Genomic DNA, 27,405 nt, shown 5'->3' on the forward strand with positions numbered 1-27,405 from the left:
TTTTTCCATGTGTTTTATTATGTTTTTGGCTGTTCTGGAGACAAAAAATGACTTAAGGAAGATAATCGCATATGTCCAAAAATTTAGTTAAAATGTAGGAGAGGCTTATTAATTATTATCACTAAACTTCGGGTGACCCACTTGACTTAATTCAAAGAAATTGTGTTGAAACACAGTAAATGATGATGAAAATTGAAGCTTTTTTATGGTGTCGTTTTGCAGATATACAGTCTGTTAGTGGAACAGACAGCAGTATTTCGATGCAAGTACCCGGTATATTTTCACTCAATTAGAATCTTTTGTTGGGTTTTGCTTTGTTTGACTTGTCCAGGTTAAAGAGTCCTTTCATTTTGTCTGATCTCTGCTTCAGTAATCAAACTGTAAAGACTCTTTCTTCGTACTCAATCCATCACCTCCAAAACTCTCTCTCACTTTCACTCTCAAATGGGGCCCTATCCACCAAGAAAGCTGGGCAATGGGCATTGTTCCCCAGCGAAGCTGAAAGTGGACTGATGGCAGAAGGCATTTTCATAAAAGTTACTCACTTTTATCCTCCCCTGGTTAATTAAATTATACTATAAAACTGTTTCTTCTTCACCTGAACAATAGAGATTTTACATTACATTTTAATGGGCAGCCGTGAGTTCAGAAATCAATGACGTGAAGAAATAGTGAAAGGCATAAATGTATGGGGATATGCATTAAATAAAAGAGATTACTGACTGGTGTTATGCATGTTTAGATTCTAAAACAGAAAAAACAAGATCTGAAATGGTGGATTCTACGTACAAGCATGTGAATTTTTCTGTTATTGGTAACAATGGAATATACAGGTCCTGACCCATTTCAAATCCGATGCTTTTTCTTCCAATTCTTTTACATATTTTTACTTCTCAACATCAAGATTTCAAGATTTTGTGCACTTATTATAGAATATCTTTTTTCTCTATATTAAGACAGTTGATATAGATCAATTGGTTCAGAGAATATTTGCAGAAGAAAGAAGCTTTTAGATTCAAATCGGCATTGAACTAAATGAATTTATATTTTTGAGTGCCCCACATAGCTACGAGATTGGCCTTTCTTCTTTGTTCCTTGCATAAGCTGCCATTAGCGACAAAATTTGATTCGTTATTCAATGTTTTTGATTGTTTCTTTCTTCACAGCTAGGTTAAGTCTCAATCTTTCATTGAAATTCAAAACATAAGGTACTTACACAGGCCCACCAAAATTATTTATAACATATAAAAAACTAAATACAATTTAAATGTTTTATGTGGATAACTTTTGGAAAAAAGAGCAAAATAAGAAATGGGTATAAATATTAATATTATGGTAGGGCTAGTTGGAGTTGGACAATGTGCTTGGAAAATGTGCAAGTAATGAGAATGGAGATGAAGTTCATGGAGTATATATATATATATATATATATACACAAGAAAGAGCTAGCTTTTAGAGGCTTGAAATGGAAGCAAATATAAAGTTTTCACCTTTTGTTTTTTCCTCTAAGCTGTATAATTATTTATATGATTATTATTATTGAATTCTACAGAGGGAAAAAGCTACCCAACTTTTGAATAGATTATTCACTTTTCATACCTATCTTTTACACCCATTAGGTTAGTGGTAGAAGAAGTTACAACTTTCAACTTACAAATAAATACCCAATTCAGATTTAATGCCAAAGACAGTGTGAACTAGAAGATAAACTGCAACTGGAACTGGGTTTTGGCTTAGTATGAAGATTTTAAACTTGAAAAATGGGACCAGTTATTGGCCATGGATGGGGAAGGTAGGTTTTCTTTTGTCTGACATTATGATGGGGTCAAGAGGGTAATGATACCCACTTGAGCATGTTTGGAGAAAAATATTTTCATCATGAGGAAGACCATGGCATGCTACAGTTAAATTTATTTATTTTTTTACCTGCAGACAAAAAGCAGAAGCTGTAGAAAAAAAAGGTAGTAAATCTCTCGTCTTTGAAACCCCTCAACCACCTTCTGATTGGCTTTTTGGTGGCCCATCTCAACTAACTTCCATACATTCTTTCCCAAATGGAAGAACAAAGAAGAAGAAGAAGAAGAAGAAGATCATCAAGAGAAGATATACATCAAGTATATATCTATCACCAAGAAGTTGCACTTAAAACATAATTGATTGTCATCATTTCAGTGTCATAATTACTAGGGGAAAAAAAATCAAAAGGAGACAATACCCAACTAGGGTTTATTCATATATTCAAATCAATGTAGTGGTGGGCAAGAGTGTGTGAGACGGAAGAAGATTTGAATAAGAACCAGTGTGTATTGGGGTTAATATTTTAAGGGGGAATGGAATGTAGGTCCAAGAGAGTAACAGAAAGTGAAAAAATGTAAGGTAAGGGGATTAGGTCAAAATGGCCTTTAGAATTTATTAGTGTCTTTCTTTCTCTTCTCTTCTTTCCCCATGCGCACCTTTTCACCAAAAGAGAGCTTTTTCTTCTCCACCGAGAAAACCCACTGTTACTATTATATTGAACAGAGCACATGCCCATCTTCCAAATACTTTTATTTTTATTTGAAGTTAGGAGAGGAACTGCTCTCCGCGTGCTAAGTGCCATAGACAGAGTGAAAGAGACTTGTTATAGAAATTGAGGGACCTCTTACGGAAGAAGCTTTATCTATAGATTCCAGTCTTTTAATCGGCCAATTTACAACCTTCCATTTGAGAAATGACAAAACTTAGTTCCAGGACTTATTCTCTTTCTCAGTTCTCTCCTTAAAATCTGATTGAACCCATTTTAGCCTCACCTTACCTCACCTGTGCGTTTTGTGGGGGCCTGCTGCTTTAATCTTTTATTATCACTCACTCCCAATGGGCTCCACTTAACAAAGCATATTAATGCATTTTCACTGAAGAATTTCCATTTCAACCATCTCCAGCTCAGGAGGCAGGCAATAGCTTGTGTAAAACGTTGCATATATTTTTGGTTTGGTTCAGTTAATAATGAAACCACACAGAAACCAGGAATCTTCTGCGCCCCCCGGCCCCTGCTTCATAATTTCTCTATCAAAATTTATTTCGGGATCCCCATCGCCATGATCACTTGCTTCAGTAAGTACATAATACAGATATGATTGTTACTGTGATTAGCATCCTTTTGACAACCCTTCACCCAAGACACTATCATATAGTCAACCACATTTGGAGGATCCATTTATTCTTGTTGGGCCGGCACTGAAGTACTGAACTACCCTTATTAAATTCTAAATACAGAACAACGAACCATCCCTTTGATTTAGACTTTGGATTTTGAAATCCAAGAGCTGAGATAATTCTCTGTTTCAAAAATAAGCACTGAACTCCCACGTGTTGCCCGTGTATATTAATTATTAACAAAAATTCTAAAGTTCATTAAATTATCCAACGACTAAGTGCACGGCTACAAGTGTGTACTCATACATATTTGATTGGGACAGTCATTACTCTCATTAAATACATTAACTATTGAATATTCAAAACTTAAATTTTCTCCAGCGTTTTGCGTATCCAACATATACCATATACGAAAGTGTCCAAGGGGAAGAAGAAACCCTACTCTACAATATTACAAATTACAATACTCGTTATGGCGCAAACCCATTTTCGTTTCATCCAGTAAATAATCATTGGGATGATCATAAACTGATGAAGTTGGAGTTGGAGGATATGGTAGAAGTGTAAAACTAGAATAAATAATATATTAAACAACCTTCTCAGGAGCTGAAACCTTCAGTTATTTAGCAAGTTTCCCGGCACTCGATGTGGAAGAGTCTAGATCAATTTCTTTGCGTGATGCTTCCCACAGTCTATGCTCAATCCCCAGTTTCCTTAGCTCCATCATACCTTGTTCAACTAAACAAGAAAAAACCATATTTTGTGAGCACATCAAAAGACCAAAAGTTAATATGCAGTCTTATTCCACTGGTTTTCATGAGATTGAGACTATATATTTCTGAAAAATGTATTTTATAAAAAAAGAAAAAATTTCTGAAAAATGTATTTTATAAAAAAAGAAAAAAAAAAAAAGTGTAATTTTACCATCTACAGCATCATGTGAACTAGGTGAGTGTCCGCTGCGGCTGATCCAAAACCGAAGTCGTTCTTTGGCAATGTCCTCCTCTATACCATGGGCTTTGGCTCTTCTCCAGAAGTATGTCAGCCATGCCTGTGCCAGTTCAATTTATGGTTTATACAATTGATACAGCATGATCTACACATCTTTTTCCATGCGTAAGATGAGACTATTTTAGTTTTCTCGACTTTCTTAATAGGTACATAAAAATATAAACGAGATTTTTATTTAATTTTTTTATAACATACCAAACTGAGAAGGTATATTAATAATATTACAAGAAGATTTATAAGTAAAAAAAAGGGTAAATTAACGAGATTAGAACCCAAGCTATCAAGAAAAAAATGACAAACCTCCTTGAAAAGAACATCCTCCGACTCCTCTGGGCTAAGTTCTGCAAGAAAACAGGATTGATGTTATACTTATGATCACATGACAAATAAGTCAGGATGCTATTAAAAATTAAAGACAAAAATATATAAATCTTCTATCACTTACTTCTGCAAGAACATCCTTGGACATTAAAATCAGATACACAATTGAAGCCAATTAAAGGCAATAGAAGTATATTTTGAAACAAAAACATTCCCTAAAATAGACACTTAAGCACAAACTTGATGTAAGAAAAGTTAATTACCATTAGTTTGTTTATGTTTGTGCATTTTAATATGAATGCTACCCATCCCAAGTTATGTGCCTTCTTAACTAAGTGCAATATAGATGGTGGATAATGTGGTAAGTAATTTATTAATACTAAGAATACTTGAAATGGGAAATTTAATATATTATTCTTCTAATATAAACATCAGCATAAGTAAAGTTATATATTACTATTGACAAGGTTGTACGATCGAATTTGTGAGCATATTAACATATTTTAGTTCCAGCTTTAGTTAATGTCTTCAATGTTCTTTCATTCCTTTTTATTGAGGGAGGGTTAGCCTTGATGCACGATCACTGTGAAACAGAACACATGAATCTTATTCTAGTTATGTCTTGGGTTTTTCACATGTTTTTTTCACATGAAATAAGAAACTTGACTTCAAGTGAATGCCCAACAACCAACTGTAGCTCTATGACAAACGAGAAGAATTAAACAAACATAATACATGACCAAATCATCCAGACAGATTGAACCTCTCAGAGATCTCCTGGTCACACTCTTCAATGATGAGAGATAATAACAGAGATTCTCTGAAGGATTTGGTGTTATTTAATAAAAGGAGTAATTTCAAAAGACTACTAACAATTAAAGAGATTCAAGACCCAGAAGTCAAAGATCCTCAAGTAGTTCCATTTTTTCCTTATTAAGCTCTTACATTATCTAAGCATAAGCATTCCACCAAAAAATGCGCTCAAGGCACAGAAACTTATGCTTGTCTAATCATTTTTTTTTCACTACTGACCATCAAAGTCACAGTCAAATCATTGGCCAAAGACTAAAAAAGGTATGAGAGTAATATAACTAAATTCCATGGTACAAAATCAGATTTAAAGTACTCTTTAGGTAACTGATTCATACAAAGTGAGTTCTGATCCAACATACTTGGACAACAGAAAAGGGAAACCACGTCAAATTCAATATTATGACAAGTTTTGGTAGGTTATCTACTATCTACAGCCAAGAGGTATCTGCTTTAGACACTTCAGATAACTAAGAGACCTAGGCAAATATCCTGTAAGCAAACAGGGACCACAATTCACACCAACTGTTTATGAACTATAAACCTAACAAATTGCTTCTGATGTATTGTTGGCAGAAATTCTAATCTTCAAAAAGAAAATGAACATTGGAGACAAAGCAGCATACAAATAATCACAGATGAAATAACAGAAAAATTTTCAGAAGCAACATTTTTGTGATGAAAATTTCTAGAGTACAATGTGTGACTTAACTGGGGAGGTGGTAGTTTTTGTCCGTCAATTACATGGTAAAATATGCTTCTTTTTACGAAATACAATTAAAATAAATAAATAAGTAGACACAAGATAGCAAATGCTGGCACAAAATGCCAACTAAAAATACTACTCACCAAATGCCTCCATAAACTTTGGATCACTACCAGGAGATTTGAGATCTGAAAGCAATAGGAAATAATGTAAAAATAAGCATCAAGCCTGCATCACTAAAGCAGAGATATCAAATTATCAATATACACACTGAAATGCAGTGGGTCATCAGGTTACAGAAAGTAAACCTGAGATGGATAGTCGAGTAGAATTGGCACGCCGTTGTTGGGCCAATGCAAGCACAATAGCATCTTCGACCTTGTAAGTAGCAACCATAAAGTATCACATATACAGCAACCCTTTGTGGCAGTGGAGACTCAAGCATGAAACTTGAGGTTAATAAAATGAAGAGTAGAGAAGAAGAATAATTCTGAACACTCAAAAAATGAATTAAACTATACAAAAGTAAGCAAATAAGGCATGAAAAAAAAAAAACCTTCAAGGAAGCAAGCTCCTTCAAACCCATTTCAACTGACAGCATACTCTCAATATTTCCTTCTCCAGTTAGATCGGTCAAGTCCAGAACAAGTTTGCCTCTCTTCTCACTGTCGTCGTCGCCTGCTCAGTTCCAATTATGAAAAATTTCAACACTGTCAATCAAATTAAGAAGCGCTGAAAAAGATAATCCAATTTTAACTACAAAGACCAATTTACTAATTACTAACCTTTTTCCCAACACTCTTCTTTAGCCTTTTGTCCAGCAGAAATGACAACCTCAAAAGGAAGTGGGGCCAAGGATGACCAGTATTCATACTTTGAAACTGCTACATCCGCACAGATCCCTAAAAGAGTAAGAAAAATTAAACATGGGGCAATATTGAATCAAATATATTAATTACCAGTATAAAACACTGTGAATGTGAAGTGAGATCATGTCTAATTAACTTTTTTTTTAAAAATAAAAAATAAAAAAAATATTATAGGATAAATCCCTGGAAATGATAACTTAGGAGGTTTTAAGATAATGTTACCAATCTGTATTGAACATAATAAACAAAATATATGAAATGAAAATTGGTTATAGCATAATTTGGTAATAGCCTCATGAGTCATGGAGAACAAGTCAACTTAATGAAGATTTATAAGGGGATAAATCTCCGTGATGAATTAGAAACGAGAAGTATCCCGTAAATACCATATTTTGCAGCTAAGCCCCAGTAACGTGCAAGCCAACACCTCTTAAGAACAACTTCTTCCTGAAATGAATATAAAGTAATTATATTACCCTTAGATGACCACACATAGGTTAATGGAAACTAAAGCACTAACCATCTCTTTCTGAGTCAGTATCATTCTTTGCGTCATTGAGCGAAGGGCTTTCACTTCAGATTCAGCTCCACTAAGTTGTCGTAAAACAGTCGCAGTGTCATCTTTAGTATTCTGATTCAAGCAAGAAATTAAAGCATAAAACAATAATTTGAATCAGAAGCCAGGAAGTATTTAATAGATTTAGCAATATATGAACAAGGATATGTAGTAGGATAGACACAAGAGAGGACTAACCTCCAGTTCAGACTGAAGAGATACAATTTCTTTGTTTACCCCACCCTTATTTTGTTTTACATCCTTGAGTGCAGCCTAAAGGAAAAAAAAAAAGTTATTTTTTCATTTTTCTCCAAATAAACGAAAATAAAACAAGAAGGCCTTTCCTGTCCTAATACAAGATGAAGAGGCCATTTTATCTCCATAGCTCAGAACTCTAAATCAAATAGCCCAAGCAAAAAATTTGCTCATCTTGTTGTCAAAGAACAAGAAAATTTTCCAGCACGAGTAAAAGACCAATGATGAAGTTAAGTTGATAAGCATAGGATAAGCCATTTGCATATCTAGAATAAAAAAAGAATTGAAAGTTTCCTTTGATACCTCTCTCTGACGCAATGCAGCCTCCTTCCTGCATACGGTAACTAAGTTGTGTAACAACAAAAACAATAAGGCAACAAAAACGAGCACATATTAAATTGGTTGAAATCCTAACTTACCTGCTCAATAGTTTAGCTTCCAAGGATACACCTTCTCCAAGAGCAGCAACCTAAAGACTCCAAGCAAGCAGCAAAATTAATACATCAGATTTGCAGCAATTCATATTCCTTCAGAAATGACAATGAACAAAAGGGAGAATCCCTGTGAGTAAAGAACTTCCGTTGATTTCAATCTTTCCGACTAGGCAAGTATTAAGCATAAATAACTAAGAACTATCCATTAACCTGTTTCTCGAGCTCCCTAACTCTGGCCTCCGATTCTTCACATCTCTCTTCCTCAAGTCTGAGCTGTACAGCAAATGCAGCAATGAATTTGCAACAAATAAGTACCATGAGTCGTATATTTGTAATAAACTTATCACTTTCTCAGCAGAAAAAAATTTAAAAAAAAAATCCGGTCTCCCACCTTGTTAAGGATATTGTCATTCTCTTCTTGTAGCATATCAAGCTGCAAGATATGCCTCAACAAATTCAGTTTTAACACCTATTTGAGTGTTAATGCAAATAAAAGTTAAGGTATAATTTACAATTAACATACATACTTCATCATGAAGCGCAGAAGCGTCACGTTGATCTCCATTTGCTTTCGCATTAAAACGTCCCATATCCGGTGAGAACCTGCCATTTATGAAAAAAATCAAAATTTACTTCTCTTAACCGTTAAAAATTTAAATAATACATTTGTTAATTTTTAAACCTTTTGTCTCTTGGAACATTTTTAGGAGGGTCAATTGGAGGCAAAGAAATAGCAGTCCTAAGTGGCGCCTTATTAGGCGGCAGAGACGGCGCCGTATGAAGAGACATTGAAGGCCGTCCAGCTGACGTTGATCTGACCGACGTAGCTTCTTCTCCTAAGTTTCTTCCTAACGACTTATAATTACAAAACAACACAATCCAATTATTTAACTTAAACACTCAACAAACATGAACAAACTCAGGAAATGCACCGCATCGTAATAAACTTACCGCAGGTGAAGGAGATCTCGTGGTTCTCGAAGACGTAACCGCCGGTTTATTACTACCAGTGGTTGCAGTAGCAGCATTTGAACCAGAATTAACGTTTCTTGACAGAGACAGTGACAGAGGCGGAGGAGCACTGTAACGGAAACCTAGATCATCGTCACCGTCGTCATCATCGTCAGCAGTTTGAGAAGCCATGACCTGAGCGAGGCGCTGAGCAGCAGCTTTAGCAGCGAAGTTCTGGTTCCTCTTAATAGTGGACATTCCACTAACAGAGGAAGAACGAGCGTGGTGGTGACGCGCCGGAGACACCACAGGAGAGGAGATGCTACCGGACTCGCTGCTCCATTGGCGCCCGTAAACGGGACTGTCGGTTCGGTTCCTGTCCATCTTATAAGAAAGAGAAGTCAAGTCAGAAATGGAAATGGTGATGCAATTGAGAGTGTGTCTGGGCGCAGATCTTGGTGAGCGAACAAGAGTGAGACACAAGTCAGTGCATAGTGGACAATGCTGTAGTGAGGGACTGGCGGAGATATCGCTCTCTTCTCTGCTTTCTACACAGTAAGTAAACCATTTTGTATAGCAACTCTTTTAAAATACAAATTTTGGAAAATAGGATTTAATCCAAATTAAAAATATTTTTTTATCTGCTCAGAATGGCTACAGTTGCTTATTAACTGAGCAATCAAGGCTGTGCAGATATAGGAAGGTTAATTAATTATTTAAGGAGGCGTTTGGTTGGGAATGCGAGGGAGTTCTGGGTTTAGTCATATTATATTACTTGATTATTTGTTTAGTTATCACGCAATATAAGATATCGATAATCTTTAAATATCAATAATGGTTACTATTGGAAATATTGGAGGTAATCTGATTACCTCCATTTGCTTATGTATTCTAAGATTATCAGGGTTTTCTTTCTTTGTTACAATTCTATCTCTTATTAATAAAATTTTAGGACAATAATACCCTTACTTTTAAATTTATTTACATGAATATGATTTTTACTATTTTCCCCCAATTAATTAACTTTTTGCACAAAATTATCCTTGAATTCAAAACAAATTACAGCCCACCCAAGCCACCATCCCCATCCACCTGTCGTCGCCACCGCCGTCGAAACTGCCCACAAAAGGCCGAAAATGGCCATATGGTGCAAGGAGGCCATTTCTTGCCTTTCGTGGCCGTTAGGTTTCTGGCTGTCGACGGCCTGCAATGGTTGCCAACGGTCGGCATTGGCTGGGTTGGTAGGGGTGCATTGTTGATTTTTCAAACTTTTATTATGGGGTTGTTTTTGCTAAGTTTTTAAATGCAGGGGTTTATATAATCCAAATAATAATCAATATTAAAAAATGATAGTAATTTAAATAACATATCCACCAATTTATTCCTCTCAACCAAACATATTAATATAATATACCTACTAATTAATCAAACACATTTTCTTAAAGATTCCTAATAAGCTTCAAGGTAATCTAACTTTTCAGTAATCTAACATTCCCTGAACCAAATGTCCCCTAAGAGTAATGTTACACCTATAGCCTCTTTTCACATACTTTCTCTTATAATGCTGATGTGGTAGCTCACAATTGGTCAGTTGTAATTTATTAGGTCAAACCTAATAAAATCTATTATGAATTGACCAATTATAAGCTACTAAGTTGAAATTGTGAGAGAGAGTTTGTTTGATGAGGTTGTAGGTATAGTATTTGTCATTATTTAATAATGCAATGGGGACCTAAATTTGTTATAATAATGGAAAATTAATCAGCCGATCATCTTGAATTCTTGATAATCGCATTAATTAATTGCTAAGTGAAATTTGCTTTTGAAACTTTCCCTCTTAATTTGTAATTAATTCGATTTAATTAACCAATAAAAAATCAGATACAACCAAAATAATCAAATATAAATTATTCTTGGGTGATCGAGTAAGACGATAAGAATTTTTTGTTGTACTACTTAAGAAATCTTGAGTTTTATTCAAAGTAACTATTGAAAGATTTATATAAATCTTAACTTTAAAATTCTAAAGATTAATTGAGGTATGAAAAAATTAGTTTAAAAAAAAAAAAAGCAAATATATAAAATACTTAATCAAATATATAACTGCCATTATTTATATGCAGATTGTTTTTTCAATAAAAACAAAAACCTTTGAAAAGCCAACTCAAGTCTTGAACCTTATGCAGGAAATTTTTTTAAATATTGAAGCTCGACGTGTTTGGTTTTGCTTCTTATCAATATCAACCTTATTAGTATGGCAGCTGCTTTGACAACTCTTCAAAGCCTTGTTCTCATCCATCAGCCTGTTGATTTCAGAATAAAGTTGTTCAATATCTTCTCTCTTCTTGTCATTTCTCTTAATCAACTGCTCCTGCTCTTTCAAGTTATCTTCCACTAGTTTTGACACCCTCAAGCTCATTTCATTCCACATCTTCTCCCTTTCTAAGAAAAGCATGGTTTGACGTTCATCAACCTTCGAACCACCACCACTACTGGATTCGATTTCATTACTTACTTCGTTGTTGACTTTTTCATCGTCATGATCATGAGTATTGACTATTAGTTTCATCTTTCTTGAGTTATTTAACATTAACTCAGTTTTCAGGGACTCAAAGTCCTCTCTAATCTTTTCTTGGTGGCAGGTTTGGAGTTGTTGAACTTGATTGAGGGAGTTTTGGAGTTGTTTAACTTGATTGAAGGAGGAGTTTGACGAAGGAAACAACTCTGGGTTGGTGAAGCGAAAAGAATCGGATCTGAGATTTTCATAATTTTGAGCTAAACAACGATAGGATTTGGTCAAGTCTTCCACCATCTGAACAAGTTCAGGTCTCTTCTTATAGTACATCTCAGCTCTCTTAGCGAATGAATCACTATCATCTTCCATTATGTCGAGCATAGCCTTTGTCTTGTTATCCAAATCTGCATATACACATAACCAGTTATTCAATTCCGTATCTATATAAATCGCTTTTAGGCAAAAAATATTCACATTGTTGAAGCTAAAAACAATGAATATCGTCGTTCTTAATCATCAAGAAAGCCCTTCTTTCCTCCGGGCTCCCTGAAATTCGCGACAGATCGATGTTCAGTATTACAGTATATGGCGCTATATGCATATAATAAACAAAGCTGACAAAGTAAAACTTCATCCTGAGGTCATTAATCATGCACAAACTGCCAAACTTGAAAGTTAAAATAAATACCAACGAACATCCCTTGTTTTTCTTAAACATAATTGTATTAAAAGATCTGAATTTTGAAAGTTCTGACTGATATTCACTGATAAAATTGGGATGTTCGTTTCACTTTGTTCAAGTTATGGACACGACGAATTATAGCTGGATGTCGTTGTATCCCCACACCTAATTCTAGTTTATAATCAAAACTACCCGCGAAGAATTTATTATAAGAATCCCAATGTATTGTATTAATATTTTACGAAAGAGTGCTGAAACCAATAAATCTAAAATAAATTAATAAATAAAGTAAAATCAGAAAACATCGATCACAGCCAGAATACATTCATGAATGTGCAACTGCATCGACTCAAATTAAGAGAGGGAATAAGAATAAATCAAATAATGACCTGAAAGAGTAGTTTGAAGCCATTGAGATTGTTGGGGAGAATTAAGGGTATCCCATCTCCTCGAACGAGCGGTATACCATCTGCTCGAACCCGCAGCAGCTTCATCGTTCTCTTCCACTTCCCCTTCCTGTATGTAATCTTTAATGTCAGTTGAAGCCATATCTTCTTTCCCTCAGAAGGGCCTCAATATCTTCAGTTGAAAAGCTTTTATATATGTCCCACGCACAAAGCAATCCCCAAGCTAATAAGAGAGTTACAGGGACCAGGACGTTCAAGAACTCTAGTTCTAGCTAATATTGAAGTCTTCTTTCTCAATCTAAAAGGGGACCCCCCCAAATTTCTTTGAGTTTCAACTTGACTTACGTAATCTTAGTCTACACGACAATCGTTCACGGATTTAAGAGTTTCTCCAAACTCCAAATACTTCTCCTTTCACAATCTTTGGCGACACCCCAACACAGGAAGCTGTTTTCTATTTGCTTTTTAATTAATTAGTTAAGACTCTTGAGAAATTAATTGCAGTAACTACTTTTACCTATCAAAACATTAAGTAATCACTATCGTTCAACTTTTGTTTTTTACAATGCACGTTAGTTAAACTTGTGTCTATGGCTGGTTGGTCGTGTGCAAGTATGTTGGCCACTTAATCAAGCGTTAAATTATAACCACTTAAAAATATCATCAGAAAATCGTCATTTACATTTACTTAAAATTCGAAAATTTTTCTGTACTGAATTGTATATGTAAATGATTTGACAGCGACGTAACGTTTGTAGATATACTGAAGACACCTGCACCCGTGCACCTGGTACTGGGAGAGGCCTAGAAGTTCTCCATAGCAGGCTACGAGAAAGGTTTTATTGCATTTCCCAGGCCTTGGTTGTAACTTGACACGGTTACACTCGGCAACAAAAAGGCCTAAAAATAGACAATAAAAATTTTGCCACATCTGGCTACTACGTTTTCCAGTCAGCTCTCTTATAATTTAACTTTCTTATTTTAAGCAATTTTATGTCACTTTATTGAATAAGCTCTATTGACAATAAACGAACGTTCACATTTTGGCTATTTCAATGATTGTTATTGTCAAATCTGATTGGGATTACAGGTTTCCATTTCTAAAGTATTAACACCTACAAATGAATAATATTTCTTTCAAACGAGAATTCTGGAAAAATTTAAACAGACTTGGAATTATTAAAAAGGAAAGAGGAGATTCAAAATGCAAGTGAGGTTAGATAAATTGAATCACTAAACCAGTGGACGCCGAAGTTAGTTTAGCTGCCCTCAGTAATGGGGGAATATGACACTCCGAAAACTCCAGCCTCAAATCGTCCAACCCAGAACGAAAACACACTCTAGCTAGACACTCAAAAGTTATAACAATCAGTCTTATCAACCTTTTCTTCACTCTTTCAGGTTAATGTTCCGAATAAAATTATCACACTCAAATGCCTTCATTACTCTATCCCGATGACAACGCCTTGGTCTGAGACATTCGGATATTGTTTTAGTATTTCTTTTACGTCCTGAATGTCACATTTAATGATCCCCCTCCTCCATGTCAATTAAATTCACTTGGAAATTTTCAAACTGTGGCTAGCCGCAACATGTAAAAACTTGGTTCAGCCACCACAATTCACCATATGATGAAGAGCCCTCAACTCAACCCAATTCGTTTTCCCTCAAAAGATATCCATTTTTAAACTTCTTGTAATCTTCTTTATATGCTTTAACTGTAACAGTTAATTTCAAAATCCTCTTCAGCATATTGGCCATTGAAGGGAAAAGGCAATGGGTGGTTTATGGGACTCAAAAACAAGTCCTGACAGGATCTCTCCAGTCTCACCCGGAGCTACCAAGTATGACCTGAAAGTTCCCTTTTCAACTTAAGTGTCTACTCGATTCAATCTTTATCATGTGTTATAATTTTACCAGAAGAGGTTAGGGTAATGGCTTGTTTATGTTTTAACAGCAAAATCATGCTCATTTGCCCTCCGATAAAGCAAGGCTGATGCTTCCACCCTGTATATATTACGAATGGTTAAAAAGAAAGGAGGACAAAAAGACCGTCAAATCCATAAACATAACGATTGCTAAACTGCAAGACATATGAAATGAAGAGAACAGACAATCTCACCAGCTAGGATAGACAACAAATCTTCCGGTGGATAGTGCCCAATTCACCTGTCAAAAGAGTTGATATCATTAACTCAAAGTCCCCTTATTTTGGTATATAGAACATTTTCCACCCTATTATACTTGAATGCAATACAGGAAAGACAATTTGCTGTAGAAGTTTTAGTGTACAATGATCTTCTTCTAGACATTTGATAAGATAACGTTCCGAATCTTCCAGAATTTATTTGTTCAGAATATCCAATTACAAGAAGTCCTAACACTTATGGAGGAAGTTGGGAGAAATCACAAAAAAGAAAAAAAAAAATGCCAAAAAATTACCTTATCAGTTCCAAGGGAATTGGCAACTACATGAGTAACCTGTTCATCAATCTGATTTGTGCATACAGCACCAAATTGTTCAGCTGTCTGCCACAGCGGATGTAGATGAGGATTGGCTTCACCAATTGGAATCACCCTGCTAAATACTATACGACAACCAGCCAAAATCCTTTTCTGCTCCATCACTAGAATACTTCTAACATCTGCATCATCTAAAGACTGATGGGAGAAAAAGTCCTGGTGTATTCTCTCAATAACCTAGTCGAAGCAAGCATATTTATTGTTATAACAACAGAGAGATGGTAAGCACGGTGAAAATCATTGGCAGACTATGAAATTAATGCAACTGCAGCCTCACCATCAAAGAAGATGCCAAAGTCCCATCTTCAGCTCTCTCATCTACATCAATTTCAAGAAGAGAAGGACCTGGAAGCCCAAACTGGCGCCTACTACAAGGAAAATAAATATACCTGCAACACTAAAAATTAGATTGGTGTATGGGTAGACAAATAAGATGGAACGAACTAAACTACAAAAGTGAAAAGGGATACAAATTTCATTTGTCAATAAGCAAATACTTACCTTTCTACAACTATCAAATTCATTTTGTGATGTGGCCAGACTCTAACAGAATCATCTACAATCACAACACCAGATTCCAAACCCAACACCCCTTCAAGATCCTTACTCTTAGGAGGCCCACCATTATCACTGTCAAAAGGATCTCCATCATCACCTCTAGAGATGACTCGTCCATTAAACAGAACCCCTTTAGGGTCAAGCACCTTTGCCATCTCCGTAGCATATAGCTTGTTCCCCATTGTATAAAGATGCAGCTCATATAGTTTACTAGCTCTCTCCAAAAATTTCCAGATCCCAGGCCTCAATTTGGTCCACATTGACATATGAGGAAAGCGGAACAGATGTCTCTGTGGTTTTTCACGATCCTCCTCCTCTTTCTTTCTCAATATCTCATCATGCACAGGATCTACTTCGTTGAACTGAACAAAGTGAAAAATTGTATAATTAATAAATGAAATAAACACTTCTTGATAAATCAGGCTAATACCTACAAACATGAGAAGAAAAAAATACTTTGCACAGCAGGAACCTACCTTAGCTGAATTAAGAAGAGTATGATCTAGATCCAAGACGAGACAAAGCTTCCGTGCAGCAAACATCTTCTTCTGTTCTTCTATCCTCCTTGTCCTCTCTCTTTGAATAGCGGCTTTTTGCAGTTCATCATATCCTTCAAAAAGATGTGCAACATCTCCCCATGTGTTCTGTACAGGAAGACCAGTGGGAGAGCTCTGTGGCGGAGGACCTACAGGTCCATCAGTAGCCGCACCAGCTCCACTTTGCTTATCATCATTATTTGGAGCTACAGTTGTCACATCTGTTCTTTCCAATTTAATCTGTGATGATTGACATGGAAGATTCTGTGAAACCATTGGTTGATTTGTTGATGCTTGGGACACAGACATAATATCAGCAAGATTCTTCAAAGTCTTGGTGAATTGCCGCGTAATATCTGGGGGTGGAACTGATTGAGATTGCACTTGTTTTGTTTCTGCTTGACCCTGTTGCTTTTGGGAATTCAAACTATCCTTGCCTCCCTGGGTATTAGAAGTCAAAGGTCCGTCAGTTTTTAACAGCTCAGGTCCCAAGCTCCCACTCCTTTGAAGTGAATTTCCATGGAGAACACGTCGAGGGTCACGAGGTTTCATGCGGACTTTTCCCACCTCATCCTACAAGGTCCATATATTATTACACATGCACCAGAGTTTACTTAAAAGAAAACAAAAATAAATTAATTAATTAATTTATAAAAAAAAAAAAAAAAAAAAAAAAAAAAAAAGCTTCCAAAAATAAAAGGGTCCACACAACAAACAACTAAATCCCACAATAGTGTCAGTATAGTTAAGACTGTCTCATTCAGAAAAAATATATAAATAGCACTCACCAAAGAAGCTGCTGGAGAAGGAACCTGAACTGTTCCTGTTGGTTTTGGTAAAACCACTGAGGGTGTTGACAGAGCAACATTCTCCAAAGGAACCGATCGCACAATCGGACTCAGACTTGGAGGATGCATCATACTTCTTAAAGGATCATTAGACTTCTGCTGGGCTTCTACTGTTAATCTCTGTTGTTGTCCCATCTTAAGTATATTTAGTAACACAGTTGGATTCACTGCAATATCTTTCAATAAAGCAGGCAAAGAGGCCGTGGTACTAGGAACAGTCACTGGCACTGGCTCATTTCTGCTAGCAACCACATTCTGTGTACCAACAGTAACACTAGGACAAGTAGTTCCATTCTCCAATTTCTTGGGATCAGAGACTGCAGATTCTACAAACTGATTTCTGTTTGGAATCTTAGGCCCAACCATATTGGTGTCCTCCAACCAGCCACTGCTTCCATGCACAGTTTTTGCTTCCCTACCAACTCCATAATTTTCTGTTCTGTGTCGTTGCCTTTTAGTTGCAGGACCCCCAAAAGAAGCCTCTTCCATTGTCTTTTGCTTTCTTGAACTCATAATTCCACCAACAGGTTCTGCTTTAGGTGCATTATGCACCATGGGTACAGGACGTTGGTTGAGATCCAATGCATCAGGGTTTGCAAACCGAAGCCTGGGGTCTCTACTCCGAACAGATGCTTTCACAATTGGATTAGATCCTGAGCTAACAGATGCAGTATTTCTAGCATTAAAGAATCCTTGAATGCTGGAATTGTCCATGCGTTGTGAAGAAGAAACAGCTTCTTGCACTGAAACGGGTGGATTTACAACTTTAGATTTATCAATGGTGGAGGAACTAGATATCTCCCCACCAGTATCACCATCCCCCTCACCAGACTCCTCTGACGGGGTCGGGCTTGGAAGTCTATCATTGGAAAAGAATGAACTATTACTGAATTTCTGTTGATAGGAAGAAACAGCTTTGAGGACATCAGTTTCATAATAACGCATTTTAATATCTTCTGAGTCATGAGCTGCCTTGGCTGTGGTCAACCCTGACTTAACCATACCATCTCCAACAGTCAATGCTGTGCGAGCAGGTAGAGATGGTGTTGTTTCCCTTGTGGGTGATGGGAGGCTGTCAGCATCATGGTCCTTATGTAGGTCAAGCAGTGGGAGCAAAACTCTACTCTTAACACCAGGTAAACCTGGTTTTGAAGCTTCCAGTAACATGTTATGCTTATTATATATCGAAGATTCAACAGGTAGCAACTTATGTTTAAGAGTCAAATCATGGCCAGCACTTTCAGCTAGAGCATTACAATCCGTTTTGTTCAGTCCATCTATGTCCATCATCTCTTTCTCTTTGTTGCTTGCTATAGCACCCAGAAAAATATTTCGGGAGTCCAGAGAGGATACCACGGCCTCTATCTGTTAGGAGAACATGTTTAAAGTTTACAACAATGATAAAGCTGAAACACATTTAAAGATTCCTGAACTACATTAGTTAGAACTTAGAACCGCACCTCTTTCATCTGTTCAGGGAGAAAAAGAGGAGGATAGTGGCTCTTGACAAGAGAAAGTAACCTGTTAACCAAAGAGATGACTAAACAACTACAACTAATGATAATCTTTATAATAACAAGAAATGAATATTACAAAACTGAACCTTGACAAAATGTCCTTATTCTGTTCTTTCAAATCATTATTCATTGAGCAGAACACCTGCAAACAAACAACCATCTTTATAAACAAGTACTGTCATGAATTTGAATTAGTCAATTCAAAGCAGAATTTCTAAATTAATAATTTACAATAATTTACAATCTTCCATAACTAAAGTTAACCATTTTCAATAATTAAAGTTAACTAGTGAGCCTTACAGAATTAATAGCTTGAACAGCAGAAAACGCTAGTTGAATGAGAGCATCTCTTCTGGGAAGAACATTATTGTCAAAAATCACTTCCCGCAAGCTCTCCAAAGCATTTTGAAGTTTTGAACAAACTCCTTGAAATGATCTACACAGCACAAACCATCAAACATCAATCCTGAAACTAGCCGAATAGTTCAACAATAATCAATCACATCAAATACAATCCAATACAATCTAATTCAATTCAATTCACGCCACTTACTTGTCAGCATCAATCACATTAACAACACTCTCCAAATCTCCTATAATAGACTCTACTTTCTTATCTAAACCATCACCATTAACTAAATCCTTCTCTTCAATAACTTTCTCAACCGATTCCAAATCCAAATCAATCTCCCCTTCCTCCAACTCACCTTCCTCCTTCTCATCACCACTATCATCAATCACAACTTTATCCACTTCCTTCTTAACTACTTCTTTACTATTAACAGACGCCACCGACGACGACGGTGACGATCTCTTCGACACCTCATCTTGTTCAACATCCATAACAAATATATCATTCAGAGGTTTGTTCTGAACCGCCTGGGCCCACGCAAGATTATACAAACCAGCCGACGCATATCCTCGACAAATTGTCGGATATTTATTGTACAGATCCCGCATCGTCCAAACCCTAGCAGACTCACCTTTCGGCTTCGATTCTTTTAAAACAACAACTTCCTGATTATTATTGAAAACATCTTCACTGATCTCTTCAACTGACGCTGTATCAGAAATTTCACCTTCCTCTAAGCCCATCCCTCAGCCAAAATTTTCCTTTTTCTTTTTAAATTATTCAACCATACTACCACAAACATATATGCATATTCAACCGATCGTTCAGAATAACTCTTCAATAGATCTGAACAATATTAATTAATCGTCTGTCTTTCTTTGACTAAGATCTAAATATTAACACACAAAAAAGTTATATGAGACCTTTGACCACGAGTTCTTACAAAACAGAAATTCAGTCTCTAACTCCGATTTTAATTTCTTTCCAAATCTCAGATTCAGATCTGTGTTTATGTGAGATTTTGCAAGCAAACACAACGAATTATTTTCTCGAGAAAATCAATTTAAAAGAGAAAAAAAAACAAACACAAACGCGTTAGAATGAAAATAAAAAAGAGACTTTTTGAGGAAATTTTGGGAGGCGAAAGGAGTTTTATAAGGGAGAGGGTGAATCTAGTACAATGTGTACAGTTTGAATCTGGAGCGTACACGTCAGCGATCCGGGAATGGAAATAATAACTTTTAATTGGTGAGCGTAACGTGTGACACAACTGGAATACTAGTGTGTAGTGGTGGGGGACTGGGAGGGACTAGGGAGGTGTGAGGTTTAATGCTGAGTCATAAGTTGTTGGATTCGGGTTTTGATTTGGATCCTAATTTGTGAGTTATAAAAAGAGCTACTATCCAAACTCCCTGACGTTTAAGAAAATATCAAAAAACCTCTAAAATATGAGAATCATACAAGAACCTACTCATATTTAGAAAAATCATTACTTACCTTCATTTAATCATGAAAAGTAAAACTGATTTTATGAAATGTTTAATGTGAAGAGGTAACTAATGTTTCTAATTCTTATGGGATTTGTTAATACAGAAATTTACGACAGTCAGAAGTACATGATTAACAGCATTAGAATCACATTGAATGTGTGCGTAATTTTAATGAATTAGTAATAGAATAATATGATTATGAATAAAGTAATACTAGCCTTACAAAGAAGCATACAAAGAGTCAAATCCATCCCTTGAAATTCATAATTGCCTCTTTCTCTCTCTCTTTTTCTTTTATTTCAAGGGTCAGACTTGACTCTTTGTATGGATCTTTGTATGCCTCTTTGTAAGATTAGTATTACTCTTATGAATATGCATGAATTAACACAAAATACAAAGAATAAATAGACTTTTTTTTATGTGGTTCGGCCACTTACAACGTAATGTCTACGTTCACTATTATGTTATTGTATGTATTGAAATAATATTTTGATTTACAAAGAGCTTGCAATTGATTTTCTGCGACCTATACTCTTTCTCTCCTTAAAAATATATTACAACTGGGTTTATATAGAGTCAGTTACACGGCTGAATTGAAGATGAACTCAAATTCTATAAAACAGGGAGTAACATGATTTTCGACCTTAATCATGGGATCTAGATTGCAAGATATCTACATGCAAAAAAAAAAAAAAAAAAAGATTTATTTGCTCTGGATTTCCCGCACAACAGGACCTTTTTGATATTTTCTAAACCTCAGGGAGATCAGCGTAAGAAGCCTTATGAAAGGTCAAAAAGTCAAAAGTTTAATCCAAGGAAGAAAAGAATATATACGGTTCACTTTTTACGGGTCTACCAAATTAGAAGATAAAATTAAAGTTTACGAAAATAATAAAAAATTGATTTTTTTTATTTCTTTATAAACTAAAATTAGTAGAGAAAAGATCTTCATAGAGTGAAAAAAAAAAAAAAAAAGGTCTCCAAGGAAAGCATCCGTAGCTTATAATAATAAAAAGAATTAAAGAACAAAACAAGACCTGAAGATATGGGCAATATTTTTGAAGCAAGGAACTTTAATGTTCGTTAATTTATGTGTGAATATTATTATTTAGGGAGAACGACATTTTCACACCCAACGGTTGACGAAATGTCACATTCTCGCCCGTCAAGTTTTAAAATGACATTTTTCCATCCTTCGTTAGGTTTTGTTAATGTTTTTTTGTTAATATTTAACTGAAAATAGGAAAATACCCTTAAATAGTTTATTTCTTAATTAGTTTATTATAAATTAAAATTTAATTAAGTCAAAGTCTTTACTCGATTATTTATTAGTTCAAGTGTAAAGATACTTTTTTTCTTTATTTATTTAATTAATTAAGAATATTGATTTTTTATATTAATTAGGAAAAATAAAAAACATTATAAATTTAATAGATTATTGAATAATAACAATGAGATATTGATAACATTATAAATAAATATTAAAATCATTTAACTTTAAACAATTTCATAGCATTACTCCTAGATGGAACTAACTACTTTTTTCTTTTTTGACTTTTTAGCTAATTAAAAATTTATAAAGTCAAATTTTTAAGGGTGTTTTCATATTTTTAATAAAATATTAACAGAAAATATAACAAAATCTAACGAAGGGTGGGAAAGTGTCATTTTTAAACTTAAAGGGTGGGAAAGGGTCATTTCGTCAAACCTTGGGTGGGAAAATGTCGTTCTCCCTATTATTTAATTATACAGATAAAAAATTTGGGAGGTTCCGTGGTTACCAGGAAAGGAATTCAATACACTTGCAGTAAACTTTATCTTTTCATTAAATAAACTCAAAAAAATGACACACCTGCGCTTGAAATCTAACAAGGGAGGAAATAAATTATTATTTCTCCGTATGATAATATAAATGTAATGATAAATCAAATTGTGGTAGAGCAAGACAGCAGAGCAGCCAACACAAAAGCTGGTGGTGGCTGCCAGATGCTAATGCAAAAATAATGACTTTGGCATGAGGAAAAGCTACTGCAATGGAAACTCCAGGTCTAAAGAAGCGGACAGCAAACTAATTATTAATAAAGTTGGACTTGGAAACTTCAATTTCTGCCTCCCCAACTGTTGCCTGTCGTGTAGAAGAACATATTAAATCTCAGACCCACATTCTCATTTGCTTTATGGAATTGACTTTTGGTGAGCAGGAATTTAATTTCCAAGTCTCAACCCCATTGACGGGGACAATTTCCAGGAAGTTACCTGTGGGATGGGGTACTAGATAGCGAGGGGCCAATGACTAATCTGAAAGCTATCTGTGTAAACCAAAGCAATAATGTGCCATTGACCTCATTTGGAACCACAAAAGAATGTTTAAGCTAATCTGGAAGTCATTGATCTCAATATCAATTACAAAAGAAAGCAAAATGAACTAACTACTCGGCTTGATTGCAGCTCAGCAGTTCAAAACTTGTACCGTGATGTTTAAGCTGCCTTCTTTTCCACAAGCTTCTCTATCAAATCAGCTGCCTCTTGGACAGTTGTGATGTTTTGGGAACTATCCTCTTCTACAGTAATTTCAAATTCTTCCTCCAAAGTCATTACTATTTCCACCTGCATTTACGGTAGTATTGTCAATCTTTATAAGATGGTCAATCATAGTATTCGAGAAAAATAAAAATTTTTCATTTCGATGTACCGTGTCAAGAGAATCAGCACCCAGGTCCACGAACTTGGATTCTGAGGTGAGCTGTGTCTCAGCAGGCAATGCAAGCTGTTTCCTCACTATATCACAGACTTTCTGCACTGTCTCAGGCTTGGCCTAGCACACATATTTACAAGCATTGTCAGCACAGATAGGCATGCATCTCCACTTCTATAAATTCAGTTTTTATTGAAATAGAAGTGGAAAGTGATTTTACAGCGCATGAGACACGGAAGCGATTGGTCTTCAAAGAAGGGAAGCTGCTCTTTCTCCAACCCACTGTAACCATCTTCAGATTTGAAGTCCTTTCAGTTATCTGCATGAAAGCATTTTAAGGATTTAGCATCCTACTAATACAAGCATTTGCAGCTGCCACTTCAAAAGCTTTTGAACTTCATTTACATGACACTAACAATTAACATAAACAGAACATTTTAAGTTTGTATTAGTCGTTTACAGAATCATCTGGAATATACAAGAAATAACATCTTAAAGTTACTGCCACTTCAATTCAATTCCTCCAAAATATTGAAACATAAAGATAACCAGAATCATTGTCATCATAAAATTTCAGATATGAATGGAACATGTTTATGTTAGAGTTGTCAACCACTTCAGCATTAATGGGCCACATAGGGTTCTCATTGAAGGATTTCTTTAAGTTATGAATTCTTTATTGGGTTTAGACTTAGGAATAAGAATACTTGTAATACTAGATTTTAGTCTTTTAAACCTAGTATATAAACATACTTTTCTCTTATAATGGGTAATAGCAAACAATAGAGCAAACTACTTTTATTGTAAACGAGAAAGGTGAGATAGTAATGAATAATATCGACTTAGTTGGACATAACATGTTAATTGGGTGAACCAAAATAAAATCGCACGTATTTCTTCTTTTTGTTTACTGTTTGTGGTTTGTGTGTATACTATTATATTGATTTTCGTATGTCTCTGTTCGTTCAGTTTACACATGAATCATGTAAATATGTAATGCTTTAAAAGTTAACAGATGCAGGGCATATACAAGTTCGAAACTAAAATGTAACATCACAGTTCAAAATTTTATAGATACAGAAGAACCACATTTTGTTAGACCTTTCATAGTAAGTAACAAATTAATTAACAAGCAAGCTATTTTCCAACAATGGAAACAAAAATCATGATCCAATTAACTGAAACTGAACGAAGAACTTAAACCCAGTAGCAAGAGAAGCAAAAACAGTAATTTCAAGTGACCAGAAAGCAAATTAAACATCGAAATATATACGTATAGAATAAGGAAGTTACCACATTATTCCTGAGGGAGAGCTTGAGGGAAGATGCAAAGGTAACAGAAGTTGCAGAGAAAGCAGCCATGGGAACTCAAGCTCAAGAAACAGGAGAGATAAGAGATAAACAGTGAAGTGAAAGTAATTTGTGAAGCAGAAAACACAAACTGTTAATATCAAATGAAGGAAGGAAAAGTTGTTGGGGGGTTTATCCTCTTACTGAAGCAGGGCCTGTTCAAGCTTTCACGCTGATCCAAGTGGGTGGGTTTTTTGGAATCTTGTATTGAGAGGAGTGGAGGATATTTGACTTGTTAGAATATGAGTGGATAGACTGCCACACATTTACTGTAAATCTTTCCAGCTATCGGCACATATGAGATGCAATCTAAATAATTTGCCATCTTGAGCTTGCTCTTATCTCTCCACCATTTAATCTTCCTAATTTAATGTTAATTTTTTAAAAAAAAAAAAAAAAAAAAGAATCTATAATTTATGCTAAAAATATATGAAATCAAGAAATCTAGTCATACCAACAAAAGAATGTGTAAACTTTGTAAGATTGCGAGTTTTAATGAACACAGGAGTGTTAATTTAGAGAGATGATTGTAACATATCGAAAGAGGGAAATAACTAACATGTCATTAGGGTTCTTCCATGTAGTACAACTGTCTGTCTCTAATAGTTAATCTGTAAATCAATTGCCAGGTCTTGGCAAAGTTCAAATTCCAGTCCAATAGGAAAGTTTCAAAGTGCCTAAGTAAATATAAAAGCGTTTAATATGATAACAAGACTGAGTTTGAAGATCCCATAAGTCAGAACTTAGCCTACTGTTAGAGGACAACTTACAAAAACAAAATAAGACCATCAGAAACTAACTCCTTGAGCTTTTTTGTTCACAGAACATAACCTATTCTCGGTCTACTATTGTTTGGGGATAAAACGTGTTCAAAACAATCCTCCCAAACATAGACCGTCTCCTCCAAGTTCCCCACGCCAATAACTCATAGTTAATCTCTTTTCTAGCTTGGGTACAGATCCCCTCCCATGCCATCTAACGCATTCAAAAATCTTGCATATACTTCTGAAATCTCCGGCGGAACGAAAAAACTGAGATTGAAGAAAACAGTCAGGAAATATTAACTTAATTAAAACCATTGGAAACTGAGGAAACTTAATTCAAATTTCAGTCCTCACAGATTAACTGCTGTGGGGATGGTCATTGATTGAGGAACAGAATATTGTGTCATTTGTGTAGTACAGCTATGATTGAAGTTGCAAGATTGATGACTGATACATTAATGCAACATTATCTAGCTTTTGCGATTTTGGTAATCATGGAAGCTCATGCACGAGTCATGCAGTTGGGAATTCTCTCGCCTTCTCGATAGATTTAACAAAGATCCACCACTATGGACGCCAAGGCAAAATGCAGCAACGACCAATGGATCTTGGGTTGGTCAACCACAGCTTTATGGAAAGCAAATATACTACCTGCAACACTTACACAAACATATCAAATACCAGGTATAGAAAAAGGAGAAACTGTCTTAGGTCACATAACACCCAACATCAAATGGTTTGACAGTTCACTACTAGCTAGGAAGGATTCTACCAACTTACATCCCAGTTCATTCAAAATACTAAGGACAGATTATTATTTAAGTCAAGAGGAAAATGCAAAGAAATGGAAATCATTTTACAAAGTATTAGACAAGGTTTGACAGAGCTTAAAGTTCCATGTTAAAACAATTGCCTCAAACTGATGATATGCTGTGTTTATTTTGTTTTAAACATGAAATAGCAAGTCTGACATTCCTAGATTACGAGAATGTTACACAAAATCGAAGCATAAACAAATTTAAAAGGTAACTCTAATCAAACAAATAAATACTAAAATAATTATCTAAATGCAAATCAAATGGTAACTCTTTTCCAAATGAGCCCAACATGCATAATCATAGCTAACATGTTGCCTGCAAACAAACTAATAAACCTCAATGTATGGCGACTAACCTTGAATTCCTGACATCATCTTTGACCATACAAGCAGTTCCAAGGAAGTTAAAGCACTTACCATAGGCTTTTATGGCACCGCCGATCTGGTTCCAAATATCTATCAAGGTTGGTAAACAACTTCTGCAAAACAAACCAAACTGAACATGTTATATCACCGCTAGAAAATTTGAACCTTAATAAGGACTAAAGAATCATTGAGAGAGATGAGACAAGTCAAATACCCCACAAGTAAAGACAACAAAGTGTGATATCAGCACAAACTCTAAATAAAAACTAAATATCTTCACATACCAGGAGCATGTTGGATTCTTGAAACCTTCGGAAACAAAGTAGATGCCTGTATGTACATAATATAGATGATTCAGAAATACAATATGGTACCTCATTACAAAATAATATCAACACTAGATGAGAAGTTTCATGCCTGGGTGGGGAGAAGTATCTTTAGAAGGCCAAACCTCCACAATAACCTCATAGATGCTTCTCCAGACCCAATGCTAAATAAAGTTCATTTCTGGAGGTTCTTCTCTACAGCAAATAGAAACAAAGAAAAAATGAAAATATAGTATAAATGAAACTATCTGATTGAGAACCAGAAATTTGGTTACCCTGTAGAGCCGCAGCACGGAGCAAGATAACTCTTTCAAGGACAGAGCTATTTCACTAGTGATCTGAAATCCTAATCGGCAGCAAGTCTGACTAGACGTAATATCGAGCTGTGGATTGAATGCTTACTAAAATCAGAGTCTTGACACGTAAGGTGATCAACCACTAAGTGGAAAAGAGATACTCACCACAGTCTTCAAAAGAAAGTTTTGCAGATATTATGTCCGCACCTAGAAACAGAAATTAAATAAAATGATAATTGTAGCCACAACACAGGGCTGAAACTAAAATTATGAAATGAAACCGTCAAGACACAGTGCATACTTTAGCTTTTCTAA

The 27,405-nt window shown here is 35.4% G+C and overlaps 4 protein-coding genes across 6 annotated transcripts; all 4 read right to left on the reverse strand.

Moving 5' to 3' along the window:
• Positions 1 to 3,461: 3,461 nt before the first annotated feature.
• On the reverse strand, positions 3,462 to 9,544 carry LOC116119171 (coiled-coil domain-containing protein SCD2). The gene is made up of 17 exons (XM_031405118.1): positions 9,049 to 9,544; positions 8,780 to 8,952; positions 8,625 to 8,700; positions 8,489 to 8,530; positions 8,308 to 8,370; positions 8,083 to 8,132; positions 7,967 to 7,994; positions 7,607 to 7,681; positions 7,373 to 7,483; positions 7,239 to 7,299; positions 6,769 to 6,885; positions 6,540 to 6,661; positions 6,292 to 6,361; positions 6,127 to 6,171; positions 4,447 to 4,487; positions 4,060 to 4,186; positions 3,462 to 3,873 (listed from the first exon to the last, which is right to left on the reverse strand). Exons 1-17 carry the CDS (start codon positions 9,430 to 9,432, stop codon positions 3,755 to 3,757), a joined length of 1,704 nt encoding a protein of 567 aa, XP_031260978.1. The 5' UTR covers positions 9,433 to 9,544; the 3' UTR covers positions 3,462 to 3,754.
• Positions 9,545 to 11,212: 1,668 nt separating this feature from the next.
• On the reverse strand, positions 11,213 to 13,693 carry LOC116119151 (protein NETWORKED 3C-like). Its single transcript, XM_031405091.1, has 2 exons — positions 12,635 to 13,693; positions 11,213 to 11,967 (listed from the first exon to the last, which is right to left on the reverse strand). The coding sequence occupies exons 1-2, from the start codon at positions 12,792 to 12,794 to the stop codon at positions 11,213 to 11,215; spliced, it is 915 nt and encodes a 304-aa protein (XP_031260951.1). The 5' UTR covers positions 12,795 to 13,693.
• Positions 13,694 to 13,800: 107 nt separating this feature from the next.
• LOC116119157 (RNA polymerase II C-terminal domain phosphatase-like 3) lies at positions 13,801 to 20,095 on the reverse strand. Its single transcript, XM_031405097.1, has 11 exons — positions 19,188 to 20,095; positions 18,935 to 19,070; positions 18,721 to 18,776; positions 18,578 to 18,638; positions 17,058 to 18,482; positions 16,210 to 16,842; positions 15,677 to 16,095; positions 15,453 to 15,564; positions 15,095 to 15,352; positions 14,775 to 14,821; positions 13,801 to 14,659 (listed from the first exon to the last, which is right to left on the reverse strand). Exons 1-11 carry the CDS (start codon positions 19,727 to 19,729, stop codon positions 14,596 to 14,598), a joined length of 3,753 nt encoding a protein of 1,250 aa, XP_031260957.1. The 5' UTR covers positions 19,730 to 20,095; the 3' UTR covers positions 13,801 to 14,595.
• Positions 20,096 to 22,334: 2,239 nt separating this feature from the next.
• LOC116119168 (acyl carrier protein 1, chloroplastic) lies at positions 22,335 to 24,719 on the reverse strand. 3 transcript variants are annotated; one of them, XR_004126334.1, is made up of 6 exons: positions 24,465 to 24,719; positions 23,392 to 23,490; positions 23,169 to 23,291; positions 22,947 to 23,083; positions 22,733 to 22,785; positions 22,335 to 22,601 (listed from the first exon to the last, which is right to left on the reverse strand). XR_004126334.1 is itself a non-coding variant. In XM_031405116.1 (5 exons), the coding sequence occupies exons 1-4, from the start codon at positions 24,531 to 24,533 to the stop codon at positions 22,955 to 22,957; spliced, it is 420 nt and encodes a 139-aa protein (XP_031260976.1). In that variant the 5' UTR covers positions 24,534 to 24,719; the 3' UTR covers positions 22,335 to 22,785; positions 22,947 to 22,954. The 3 variants fall into 3 exon arrangements, 2 of the variants coding, with proteins under 2 accessions (XP_031260976.1, XP_031260975.1); XM_031405116.1 differs by having other exon boundaries at positions 22,335 to 22,785; XM_031405115.1 differs by lacking the exons at positions 22,335 to 22,601; positions 22,733 to 22,785 and having other exon boundaries at positions 22,791 to 23,083.
• Positions 24,720 to 27,405: the final 2,686 nt, after the last annotated feature.

This window comes from Pistacia vera, unplaced genomic scaffold (assembly GCF_008641045.1).
Source record: "Pistacia vera cultivar Batoury unplaced genomic scaffold, PisVer_v2 Contig875, whole genome shotgun sequence".
NCBI lineage: Eukaryota > Viridiplantae > Streptophyta > Magnoliopsida > Sapindales > Anacardiaceae > Pistacia > Pistacia vera.